This window comes from Lissotriton helveticus, chromosome 4_1 (assembly GCF_964261635.1).
Source record: "Lissotriton helveticus chromosome 4_1, aLisHel1.1, whole genome shotgun sequence".
In the NCBI taxonomy this organism is placed as follows: Eukaryota; Metazoa; Chordata; class Amphibia; order Caudata; family Salamandridae; genus Lissotriton; species Lissotriton helveticus.
In genome coordinates, this window is record NC_136063.1 from 794,731,224 (window position 1) to 794,744,485 (window position 13,262).

A 13,262-nucleotide genomic window follows, 5' to 3' on the forward strand; every position below is an offset into this window, starting at 1 on the left:
CGTTCTCTTCTTTGATGTCTCTCCCTTGTCCATCTGCCAATCCTCATCTGGTCTTGCGCCTGTGCCTATGTCCCCTGCTGCGACATCTCCTCCATCTTCATCCATGTTCTTTAGCTCCTTGAAGTGCGAGCTGTTTGTGTGATCTGGTAAGGGCCTGCTGTTGCTGTTATCATGGGCCCTTTCACCTGGGTCACCTTTAATGGTTCCTTTGAGAATGGGCTGTCCGATTTTCTCAACCACAGCTGCCGTACCACCACGACATCCCCTTGCTTGAGGTGCGCAGGAGTGGCATGTCTCCTTGCATCGGAATATGCCTTCATTTTCTCCTTGGCCTCTTGGTCTCTGATAGCGATGCTGCTGTGCTCTGGCGTTGTTGTTGTTGCTTCCAGCTGCGGTAGCCCTGTCCTGCTTGATCTGCCCAGCACCAGCTCGGCGGACACCGTCCCGTGGAGCTCTGAGGGGTGTTCCGATAGTCCCTTAGTACTTGACACAGGGCCTGTCCTATTGATATCTGCGCCAGTTTTGCTCTTTGGACGGCTTTCTGTGTTTCCCATGAATCTTTCCACCATGCCATTCGCTTGTGTCTACAGAGGTGTTATCTTCCTGTGATGGATACCTAGATAGTCCAAAAACTTTCGAAATTCTTCCCCTGAGAATGGCAGGCCATTGTCTGTCTTTAGCGTTTGTGGGGCTGCAAATGTGTCATCCAGTGTTGGCAGCGTTGCACTTGCTGATGTTGACGATACTTGTCACACGATGGGAAATCTCAAGAATTCATCAATGATCACAAGCAAGTAGTTGCCCATTTCTAGAGGCCCGTGGAAGTCTGCTGCCAGTTCTGTCCACACTGCCTGCAGGAGCTATGACATTTGTAGCGGTTCTGGTTTTGCTGGCTGCCCTGTTGTTTGGCAGATGTGGCAGTTTGTTTGTGACGGTGGCCTCCACCATATCGTCCAACCCAGGGAACCACACTTTCTCCCGTAGCAGTTTCTTTGTTGCGACCATGCCTCTGTGTTATGTTATGTTATCTTGGCTTGTAAAGCGCGACAGCTGCCCCAGCAAAGGGGCGTCCCGGTGCTAATGCAGGAGAGACAATGTGTGATTCGTGCGCCAAGTTTACAGCCTGTCTATGCAAAACCCTTGGCATCACTATTCTTGTTCCCCTCATTATTATTCCATTCACGGTCTCTGATAGTTCCTCATAAATCTTTTTGAACGCCAGCATTTTCTCTTAGTTCACTCCATCTTCCGTGATGCTGTTGTTGTTGACATGTCTCCATCTTTGTTGTCTTGTTACCATTTTTACCGCCTGCATTGTGGCATCCCTCTCTGTTTCTTGCTCCAGTTTTGCTATCGTTATCGATGCCAGAGAGTTTTGTTTCAGTACGAAGTTCAGGTATTCCTCCGCTATTGATGTGGCCTGAGGTCTCTGTGGCAACGGATGTCGCGACATGTCGTCCGCCGGTTTGTGTTCTTTCCCTGGTTTGTGTACGTTCTTGAAGTTATAGTCCATCAGCCTTATGCCCCAGTGCTCGATTCTAGGTGGTATTTTTGCATTTGGATTTCCATAGCTGGTCACTAGGGCCTGATGATCTGTTATGATAGTGAATGGTTTCCCATATATGAACATGTGATAGTGCTCACACGCCCATACTACTGCGAGGCTTTCTTTTTATGGCTGTGAATATGCTCTCTCAATGTCGGACAGGCTTTTGCTTGCTTATGCCACGATCTTTCTTGGAGAGTCTTTGCCTGGCATGTGTTGTGCCAGGATTGCTCCTAGTCCCACCAGGCTGGCGTCCACCGTCGTGGATCGAAGTACGCAAGATAGTCCACCGCATGTCTGATGGCCTCAAACGCCTTTTTGCATTCTTCTGTCTACTTGAAGGTCTGGCCTTGCTTCGTTAGTTCCCACAGTGGTGTGCTTACTGTGGCAAAGTCTTTTATGTACCTAGCGCAGTAGCTGGCAAGTCCAAGGAATGACCTCACTTCTGCAACGTTGCCCGGAGGGCTCGCTTTTTCCAGCGTCTCCACTGTGCTGCGATCTGGTCGCATTCCTTTTTTATAGAAGTTGTGTCCGAAAAATACCAGTTTGTTTCTTCCTATTTCACACTTATCTTCATTCAGCGTTAGACCTGCTTGTTCCAGCTGTTAATTATACATCTCGCAATGCTTTGTCATACTCGTCATCTGTTCGACCAAACACCAGAATGTCATCACTGTAATTAAGGCTGTTCTTTGCCAGCCTTATGACCTGCCGTATTGTTTCTTGAAATATCTCTGCAGCTGATGAGATGCCAAAGCTCAGTCTCTTGTAGCGAAATAGACCATGTGCGTGGAGAAATTCGTTATGTATCATGACTGTGGGTTAAGCTCCAGCTGATGATACCCTTTGCACAGGTCCAGCTTTGAAAATCAGCAGGTGCCAGTGAGGCAGCTGATCATGCAGGGCTCGAAAAATAAAAAAAAATGGTACTAGTCCTGCAGGACTAGTACCTTAAAAAATGTCCTCGACCTAAATGCAACCTACTTGACCTCTGTCTGTGAAAGCGGAGCAAATGTGACAAGATAACAAGATTTAAAGGCATCTTTATTGCTCATTAACTTTGTGAGCAATAAAAATGCCTTTAAATCTTGTTATCTTGTCACATTTGCTCTGTTTTCACAGACAGAGGACGAAAGTTGGTTTGTTTTCCTACTCGCCAGAAAGGGCGAGTAGGACCTAAAAACAGCCTGACCTTGTTAAATTTAGCTCGACTATGCGAGCGGTCGAGTGGAATTTTCGAGCCCTGTCATGTCATTTAGGTGTGGTCCAGGGTGTCTTTCCCGTTCAATTGCTGTGTTTGGTATCCTCATGTCGACACACATGCGAATATTGGATGTCTTCTTCTTTGGGACTGCCACTATTGGTGACACCCATGGGGTTGGCCCGTCTGACGGCTCTAAAATGTCTTGGCTTAGCAGGGTTTGTATTTCCTCCTCTACTTGTGGTTTCAGGTGTATCAGCACTCGTCTGTGATTTTGAGCTACTGGTTTTACTGCTTCATTGATGTGCAGTGTTATTTGCCGTCCTTTTAGTTTCCCTAGTCCATGTAGAATTCCTGGATAGTCTTGCAGGATGTTCTTCTCTGACATGTGGTATGTCATAGCGAGGAGGCCCATCACCTGCGCCGTGACGTTGCTCAGTAGACATGGTGCTGGAATGTCACCCCTCAGTACATGTATGTCTTCCTTGCTTGATCGGTCTTTGTATATCAGTGTCTCTGTGAACTTCCCCATGTTGATCACAGGTTTTTTCAACCCCAAAGTGAATACGTCAACAGTGGATGGCACTAACGCTGGCTTTGTTTTCTTTATTCTTTTCTATCTTTATTATGTCTCTTTATTTCGTCTTTTGCTCAGCTTTCATCTTCTTATTTTACTTTATTTCGTCTTTTACGCACTTTTTCTTTTTCTTGTATTTCCTGACTTTAAGATGGAGCCGGGCCTCTCGCTCTCCTTATTGGCTGTTTTTGCCTGATTCAAAGATGTCCGCCTAAGTCTTGCGAGATCCCGGGTCTTTTTGAGCCTCAGCCTGACTTAAAGATGGCCGCTGTCCTCGCGCGAGATCTTGTGCGAGATTTCCTTTAGGATTCTCGTGCGCGGACTTTCTTATCGGGCAGATCTGGACTTCTTACTGGCTCTCTGCTACGGCGGCGGTGGCTCTCTGCTACGGCCAGGGTGGGCTCCCACGCTGTTTCTTCGCTCCCTCACTCGGCCCAGGGTGGGCTCCTGGCTCCTTATTTCTTTACTCCTGGGGCACCTGGATACACTCGTCGTCTCTTTCCTCACGACCTTGTCGCCTGTTTTCGTGTCTCTGCTTGGGTACGACAGGAGTCCGGTGAGAGATTCATGCAGTTCTTTATTGTTGGTGCGCTGCCGGTCAAGGGAGTGGGGAAGGGCAGAGCATGAGGAGCAGGGCAGACGACTGGACGTGTGGTCATCGCAGCACACCAACAATAAAGAACTGCATGAATCTCTCACCTGACTCCTGTCGTACCTAAGCAGAGAGACACGACACCCTGTAATCATTGCTTTACTACCATAACCTACTCTGTCGTGCTGTATCAAGTATAATCTTTGAACAAGACAAAAAGTGCAATACTAGGAGTCTTTCTAGTGAAAGCACTCGAACGTTTCCAATCAAATCCTGTACCGTGGGAAACGAACACGCATGCTGCCTAAACCCCTTTCTTAGTAGGACTCTGAACGCTCTTTTTTTATTTATTACAAAAGGCATACAGTCAAGCCAGACCTAAAAATCCATGTAGATTAGTGTAACCCTGGTCATCCCATACCTCGCTCAAATACAAAACTGCACTCTGAAGTCTAAAGTTAATGATGGAAGAAGAGGACTGCAATACATCCCTCATGACTGCCCTCCTCCCATCTGAGCCGCTGCAAGAGTAAAACAAACACTGTAAATTATCTAGTTAACTAAGAATGTAACGGCATTACAATGTGTGTTCCCATAAATATTCAAGCTCAGGCAGCCATACGGCTGCTGGCTCAAGCAGCTGAATAAATACACAAAATAATCACAGCTGCTTGTAGCGGAAGCACTTTTTCCTGTGGAAGAATACAACTTCTCCCCAATTGAATATTGTACTTTAGTCGAACTGGTAACACTTGTAGCAGTGTGCTGCTTAGTAGTTCTGTAGGTACTGTCATTGGCAACTCTGGCATTGGCAATGGGTAGTGCAAGCTGCAGAGGCCTCCTGACGATGGCCCTGGTACTTATTTTTTTCACAAATTAAGCACTGTCTTAATGTGTATATTGTAACTGTTCTATAAAAATGAGACTGTTCTAATTTCAGGATTCAAAACCTACTCTTAGTATGATCAGGGAAAATTGACATTTTTGTCCATGCACCTTCAGATGTGTAGTTGACTTCATTGCTGATCTGCTTTGTGTGGCATTATGTATGTAGCTCATGATTTTGGAATAAATGCAATTTATTTTATAGACTGTAAGAAGCCGGGCACGTGTATTGGGTTTCATAGTTGCCCAAATCCTTTCAGAGCTAAAGAAAATATTGGAAATGGTATTCGAGTGAGAATACATTTATCAAGATCAATTTATCCTTTATCCAATGTTGTTAAAAGTATTTAAACAGCAGAGAGCTTTACGTTTTGATTTGTAGCTGGATCATTTCAAACATAAGATCCTATATAAAAATAAAAAAACAGTACTGTGCTTAGGGTCCAGTTGGGCCAGCTCACATAAACTAGGATATGAAGGGGGGGGGGGGGGGGTATAAGAGAATTCTCAAGTCTGGCATTAGCCAAGACCTTTTGATTTTATTAAAGTCAAATTTATAATATGTATATAAGGGCTTTCAGTCACCCCTCTTCAACTTTGGATCTGTTATTGTGTCATTCACATTTTTTTCCGCCTACTGCAGGTCAGTGTGCTAGTCCACTTTTGCCATTGGCTAATTTCACTTTCGGATCAGCATTCTTCCCTATCACAAGGGGCACATCTACACACAAAGTTGTTCCCTCGAGAGCTAGGGATTTTTATAGCACTGTTTTTTGTTGTTGTTTTTTTTAACACCCGAAATAACTTGCTTTTAGCCATTTAATTAGATTGGTGAAAGCCCAGCAGCTTCCCTGACAATTCAGGTTTGCGAAAATCATGACCAAACCAAAAGAAGCATTGGCAAAGCCAAAAGGCATTTAGCCAACGCCAGACAAATTGGCTTTGCTAATACTTGTTGCAATTGGGAATGCACTAGAATACACAGGTAAAATGTTTTTTTCAGTGTGTTTGCATTTTTTAAGTTTGAAGCTGATGGAGACTGATTTCCCCAGAATCACTCATTTAGCTTTTTTTTAAGGGAGATACTGACTTCGTATTCCATTCTCCAGGTTCCAAGTAAGCAAGTCGACTGCAAGACCACACTTCTTCCTTTTTTGTATGAATTTGCTATTCACAGTTTGAAATTCTGGAATCAATATTGTATATAGCATTATGGACATTAGATATATATATATATATATATATATATATATATATATATATATATATATATATATATATATATATATATATATATATATATATATATATATATATATAGTTCAGTGAAGTTAGGGGGCCTAGCATATATTTATGTATATATTTTGCCTGGACAGACCTAAGTAACCCAGGATCAATTCTTGTAAGGGTGGTACGTACCGCATTTACAATTGGATTTGCTAGTTGACCTGGGAGACTTTTGAGATCCTTGTGCTTAGCTGCAACATGTTATAGGAGCAATTTACGTTTTGTTTATCAATATCTCCTAATTTCTGTTAACAGGAATGGCAGCAAAGAAGAGGAAATCTACTTCCGTTGATCCTGCGACAAAGAGGCGGAAGCTGGTTGAAAATAAGAAGTCTTCTGCGACAGCTGAGAAAAAGACAGCCTCCACCGATAAATCTTTTCGATATAAATCTAAGGTGAACAAGAGCGTGGAGAAAAGAAACAAGGCGCGGAAAGCTTCTCCACAACCAAGTCGGTTATCAAAGAAAACACTCCGTAATAATGCTGAACAACCAAAAGCAAATGCGCTAAAGCTGAAGCAAAAGTCAGTCAAAAGTAAGGCTGTGGACAAGGTGCAGTTAAAGAAAACGGTTCTAAAATCAACGGAGTTATTGTCTTCTAAAACTGTCAGGCAAGTGTCTCTACGGTGCCAAAGCATAGTTTCCAAGTCTTCCAGAAATAGTCTTCCCCAGATCACAGAGTCTCCACCCAGAGCCGTTTCCACAGAGAGAACTCCTGTTAAAAGCAATACTTCATCTCGGTTAAAATCGGGGGCAAGTGGAAGAAAGGTTCTACCCGACCCCTCCAGTGTTAAGAGTGCTAGGCCTTCTGTGCAGAAATCTACAAAACCGTTCAATAAAGCGCCGCTGAGGATCATCCACTTAGAGAATACTACTGTGACACGTGACTCGAGGTCAAAGGTCTCCTTGTCTGCTGCTGAAACTGTGAAAAGTTCCACACCTGCTGCTTCAAAGAACATTTGTGAACTGAATGCAGGGGAACCACAAAAAACACTCGAGGGTAATGCGACGAGCCCTCTGCTAGGCCGGAATGCCACCCAGGAAGAGACAGAACTGCATTCCGACGAAAATAGCATTCGACCCGGAACTGGCAAGCGCAGTAATGTCAGGCCTGTCGACGTAACTAGTCGTAGTACCGCCCACAGAAATCTAAAAGTGCATTCAAAAGCAAAGGCGGCTAAGAAACGGGCGCAAGAGAAGAAGGCAGCAAGAGCTGATCCTGGATCTAAACAAACCAGCGGGCACAATGACCTTCAGGGAAGGAAGTCCCAGCGCCAGCAGCAGGTTTCCGAGGTGCCACTCAAGTCCTTGCAGAAGAGAGGCCCAAAGGAAAGGAAGGGTTCTAAAAGTAGGCAAAACAACGCACCCACAAATGATCAGCTGCGCAAAGCGCCAATGAGCAAACGTTGTGCACTGAAGAAAAAAACTGAACAAAAAGGCAAAACCAAGCCATCTAGTCTTCAACCTAAAGTGGAAGTCAATGGCACAAAGCAAAAAAGCAAAACACCCGAAGGCCTGAAGGAAACCAAGCTCAAGGAGAATGTTTCCAAAGTTAATCGTAAACTAGCTGATGGCAGTAGTCCTTCTAAGGAGTTACCGAAGGCTACAGTGTCCCCAGAGAAGAGTCTTAATCTAGAGGCAGAAAAGACAGTACAGCAGCCTCTGGTACCAGCTCCTTGTCGTAAACCGAGAAAGGAGAAGGGTGCAACTTTGAAGACGCCAAAGGAGAAGGGTACAACTTTGAAGACGCCAAAGGAGAAGGGTACAACTTTGAAGACGCCAAAGGAGAAGGGTACAACTTTGAAGACGCCAAAGGAGAAGGGTACAACTTTGAAGAAGCCAAAGGAGAAGAAAGTTAAGGACAAAGAGGCCCTCAAGAAACTTGATGGTCCTAAGGTGAAGCGCAAGTTGAAGAACAACAAAGCTTCAAAACTGCAGGAAGCTGTCCCAGAGGCTGCTAGCCACCCTGAGACTGATCCCAAGGCGAAACGCATTAGCATCCTTGAGCTCTGTGGAGAAATTGCTGACGAAATTGAGTCTGATACAGTGGAAGTGAGAAAAGAAGTTCCTGATGTTCCATGTGAAGTGGAGGCTACAAAGCCGCCTGATAATTTGGTTCCGCAGGTCGAAGCAGAAATCCAAAATCTGTCGGGAGAAGAGGTGACGCAGAGTACCCCGACTAAGTGCTTTTTCCCCAGCAAGAAAACACTGCCTGTAAAGAATAGACTGAACGGGAACTTGAGCCCCATTATGAAAAACTCTAAATCGAAGGAACTGAAACCATGGAAGAACAATCACGTGATCCGAAATACGGTACTCAATCCGTCTGCACTCCCAAATCTGGAGTTTGTGAAAAGGAATGCATCATTTCCTTCAAAAGAAATCCAGGCAAGGACTACAGACATAACTCCGTTATTTACAGACCGTTTACTTGTGACACCACTCAAGAAGGGGAACCAAACTGAAAATTCATCCAGGTTAGACATGGTCTTCGTAAAGGGGAATACGTCCAAAGAAGTACTGCAGTCTACAGCTCATTTACCAGTGACAAGTCTCTATCGTAATCTGATCACGCAGCAAGGGAATTGTTTGGATGCACTTGGAACAAACGAGGTACATTTTGTACCTTCGAAAAGAGCTATGGAAAATGGCATGCTGGAACCGGCGTTGGATGAGGTAATTTTATTTATTTTGTTGTAGAAGACATGTTCACATTTCTTTTCTCTGCATATATAAAAAGCCCTTTTGAATTGAATAATACACATTATGAGTCTCTCTATCAAGCTAGGAGGATTTTTGCCTGTATGAATTGTATTTGGGACCATTGAAAATCTGCCGGCATGGTAAGATTAGGGATATGGACGGTGAACAGCAGTGTTGGCAAGGGTGGCTATCCAAAGTGCTTTCAACAAAACAAACCTTTTAGGCAGGGAATGTTCAGAAACCTTGTTCAAGGTCTGGTCCATCCTAGGAACAATCCAAAATATATTCTTAAGCAATGGTGGAGTGAATATCCTCCCAAGGTTGGATGCAAATGGAACACCACCAGATTTCATTGGTTGTACAAGGAGGTACTTTTCCTCTTGGACATTGTTTTGTAATTTTCCCTGTGAAGATAGTACTAAAAAGGTAAAGTTAAGTGTACCATATTCAATCAATCAATCCGGGTTCTTGCAGAGCGCGGCTAATCACCCATTATGGTCTCAAAGTGTTTGGGGTGAGTGGGTTCTGCATTTCAGTCGAAGAGCCAGGTCTTGAGGTCCTTCCTGAATTGAGGCAGTGAAGGTGATTGCCTGAGAGGTAGAGAGTTCATGTCTTCGCAGTGAGATAGGAGAATGATCTTCCTCCGGCCGATGTCTTGTGGATCTGTGGGATAGTGGCCAGGGCTAGTCGGGCGAAGCGGAGATGTTCGGTGGGTGTGTAGAAGGCGAGCCGCTGGTTGAGGTATGCAGGTCCTGTGTTGTGGAGGGCTTTGTAGGCATGTGTGAGGAGCTTGAAAGTGAATCTTTTGTTGATCAAGAGCCAGTGAAGGTCTCATGTGACCAGAGATGCGGCTGTGGTGGGGGGATGTCCAGGATAAGTTTGGCGGAGGCGTTCTGGATGCTCTGCAACATGTTTTAGAGTTTTTGGGTGGCACCAGTTTAGAGTGCATTGCCGAGCATGCTGCTGATGAGCACCCGAGTGACCATTCTCCTTGACTCTGTGGGGATCCACTTGAAAATCTTCCGAAGCAGGTGGAGCATATGGACGCAGGAGGATGAGACCGCATTGATTTGGCAGTTTTTTGAGAGTGAGGAGTCGAGGATGATGCGGGGGAGGTGTGTGGGGGTTTTGTGTGTGTGTGTGTTTGTTTGTTTGTCGCTTTCGGGCCACCAGGAGTCGTCCCAGGCTGAGGAAATGGTACCCAGGATGAGGAAATTGGTTTTGCCGGGGTGCAGTTTGAGGCAGCTGTCCTTCATTCAAATTCCATCTCTACTCTTTCAGGTTCCACTATTGGTGGTTTAAGTCTTTTGGACTCTGTTGACATAACTGATGCATCTGTCTTCTAGGATTCAAGCACGTTAGTTACTGAGGGAAGACCATGTGAAGATTTATTAATGCTTGTTATGCAAATAATGGGGTTTCAGTGTCCTGAGTATTAAAAAAGACTATGGATACGGCAGTGTAGGGGTGCCCTGACCACCTGGACTTTGTGGTTGCTGCAATCCAGTAGGACTCTTGTTGCACCCCCTGCTCCTGCAAGAGTCCCACGGGATCAACAAACTATTTTTTTTTTAAAGGGGGGGTGGGGAACGTGAGTGTCTATGGTGGGTTAATGCATTTGGGTGGTTGGCCTTGCGGCCAACCCACTCTGTGCACAGTCAAAGGCTGAGTATTACTTGTTATGCATGACCAAGGGCCGTGTGTGCCGAGGGAATGTTGCCTCTTTCTGTAGTAGGGGATCTCTGTGTATAGTCATAATCTAGTGAATAGTCCCGCCCATGTGCGTGGACCCCGGAGCAATCAAAAATAATCTCTTAAAGTGTCGAAAAATGCAGACCTGCACAGACACTTAAGAGAGAATTATGTTATGTTATATATATGTTATGTTATATATTGATTTATAACGCGCTCCGTTAGTCGAGACTGTCCTGGCGCGGGGAAGAAACTGAATCAGAGTGATTAAAGACAGATAATGCAGCCTATAAAACAGGCTACACTGTCCAGTACTTCAACTAGAAATTCCACCAAAGAAAATCCACAAAACAGCAAAGCCTGTACAGAGTTCCCTTGCTTCAGCAGCAAAAACCCTCTAGAATGATAGAGAGGAGGACCGGGACAGACAAGCCCCATAGGCTGCCATTATGTGGCTCAGAACAGGATACTGTGCCTTTAAAAGAACTTTCCAGAACTTCACAGTATCCCAGAATGCACTACAGGTCCCTTTTACTTTCAGTTCTTTTTTCCGGCTCCTGCAAGCAGGACCCTGGAGCATTGAGCTCTCCCTTTTCAAGGGTTTCTTGGTGATTTTTCACTATTATTTCGATATTTAGTGCTTCTAAAGTACTTTAGTGCTGTTCTTCTTGTTTTTTTCTCCTTTTTGATGTCAAATATGCCTGCATTATTTGACAAATGCCCAGAGTGCTCCAGGAAGATGGCCAAATCAGATCCCCATGAGGTGTGTATCCTCTACCTTCCCTCTTCCCATGTCCCAGAGGAGTGTGTGATTTGTCAGGGCTTCTCTGGCAGGACCCTGAAGGAAAGACAGAAGATCAGGCTTCAGGGCCTCGAGGACAGAAGGCTGAAGGCGCAAGGTGGGTCTGGAGGGGCTTCTTCTGCCCGTGCTGAGGCCTCTGGGGGGCTCCCCAGGGGCAGGAAGACCAGCAAGCGTCCCCATTCTCCGTCTGGGTCGATTGCGCCGACCACGACGTCGAGAGGGATGACTGCAGTCTGTTCCCCGTCTCCCCAGGGCTCTGGGTCGAAGCGGCGTCAATGCTCGACGTCGAGGGAATTGCACAGACCGCCGTCGAAGTCTCCTGTGACGATTTCGTCGTCCTCCTCGTCGGACTCGACGTCGAGTGATCGACGTCGAAGGGCCCGGCGTCGGTGCTCGCCGTCGAAGCGACACCGCCGTTCGCCGTCGGCGAAGAGGAGAAGATCGTCGTCTAGGGGAACCTCGTCGTCGAGGAGTGGACCGCCGTCGAGGCGGACGAGGTCGCCGTCGAGGCGGACGAGGTCGCCGTCGAGGCGGATGAGGTCGCCGTCGAGGCGTAGAAGACGGTCGACGCCGAGGAAGAGACGCTCGACGTCGAGGGGCCGACGCTCGCCGTCTGGTCACCGTTCTTCGTCGTCGAAGAGGCGGGAAAAGAGGCCTGATGCCATGGGAGGCTCGCCAACGTCCCAGGCTGGAGAAGGCGGATCACCGGGCTCGGTTTACTCCGAGGTGTATACTCCATAGCCGAGGGGTCTCCCTCCGAGGGCTCCTACCCCTCCTCCTTTGCCTCCGCTTCCGCAGACCATACCTCAACCTCCGGTACCAGAAAGGCCGCCCCCGGTTCCTCCGAGGTCGGTCTCCTTACCCAGGCTTCCGACCCCTCCCAAAGGGACTCCTAAGCCGCAGGCCCCAGTCAAACTTAAGACGCCCGCTCCGGTGGAACCGGCGGATCGTCCGAGGCCTAGGAAGTCGCGATCACGCTCCGGACGGAGAGGAAGATCGAGGAGTCGCCACAGATCTTCGACTAGATCTAGACATCGCCATAGGAGGCGGGGATCCAGGTCCCGCACGGACTCCTCCAGGACAAGATCCTATTCACCGACCTTGTCGGATTCCCCGGGGACAAGAGTGTCTCCGGTGGAAGACATCCGCACGTTCCAGGAGGTTCTCCTGAAGGGGGCTACAAAGTTGGGCATCACGGTGACGGCTCCTACACCTACGACGTCCGTGATATTTGAGACACTTCACAAAAAACATTTGTCTCGCCCTCTGCTGCCATTAGTGCCAGGTTTGGTGGAACCTGCGGAGGAGCTGTTCCTTATGCCAGCGGTGGTGAAGGCCGCTCCCTCACGGCTTCTGAAGAAGTACAGGGCCCCGGATTCGGACCCGGCGTTCCTGCGGATGGATTCAGTACCCGATTCCGTTATAGTGACGGCTGCCAGGAAGTTACACTCTACCTCCCCGTCCTCCACAGTGCCGCCTGATAAGGAAAGCCGTTGGATTGACTCGGCTGGAAGGAAGGCGTGTGGGAATGCTTCCACGACCATGAAAGCCTCCAGCGATTCGGCGTTGCTGGGGCGGTACGACCGTGCCCTGTGGGACTCCCTGCAACAGTTCACGGAACTTCTGCCACGAGACAAGAGGGAGGACTTCCTAGAGATACTTAAGGAAGGGATGCTGGTTTCAAACCAGGTCATCAGCGCGGCTGCGGATATCTCTCTCTTGGCGGCCCAAGGTTACTGTCATGGGATCAACCAGCGACGTCATGCTTGGCTCAGGCTCCCGTCCCTCAAGCCGGAGGCCCAGCAGCGAGTGGCTAATCTGCCTTTTTCCGGAGAAACACTCTTCGGAAAGCATGCCGATGATGAGATGGCCCGCATGAAGGCGGAGGCAGAGACCCTGACGGCTGTGGGCTTGGAGAAGCCCAAAGAAAAGAAGCCATACCGACCGTTCCAGAGGCGGTTCGGTGCGCAGGGAAGAG

General features: G+C 47.3%; 1 protein-coding gene across 1 annotated transcript in view; it reads left to right on the forward strand.

Moving 5' to 3' along the window:
* Positions 1-13,262, forward strand: part of ESCO1 (establishment of sister chromatid cohesion N-acetyltransferase 1) — a 272,848-nt gene that overhangs the window by 87,900 nt on the left and 171,686 nt on the right. The window contains exon 2 of the mRNA XM_078687434.1: positions 6,344-8,763. Coding sequence (XP_078543560.1) covers positions 6,346-8,763 — 2,418 coding nt within the window. The 5' untranslated portion in view covers positions 6,344-6,345. The remainder of the gene's footprint in view (positions 1-6,343; positions 8,764-13,262) is intronic.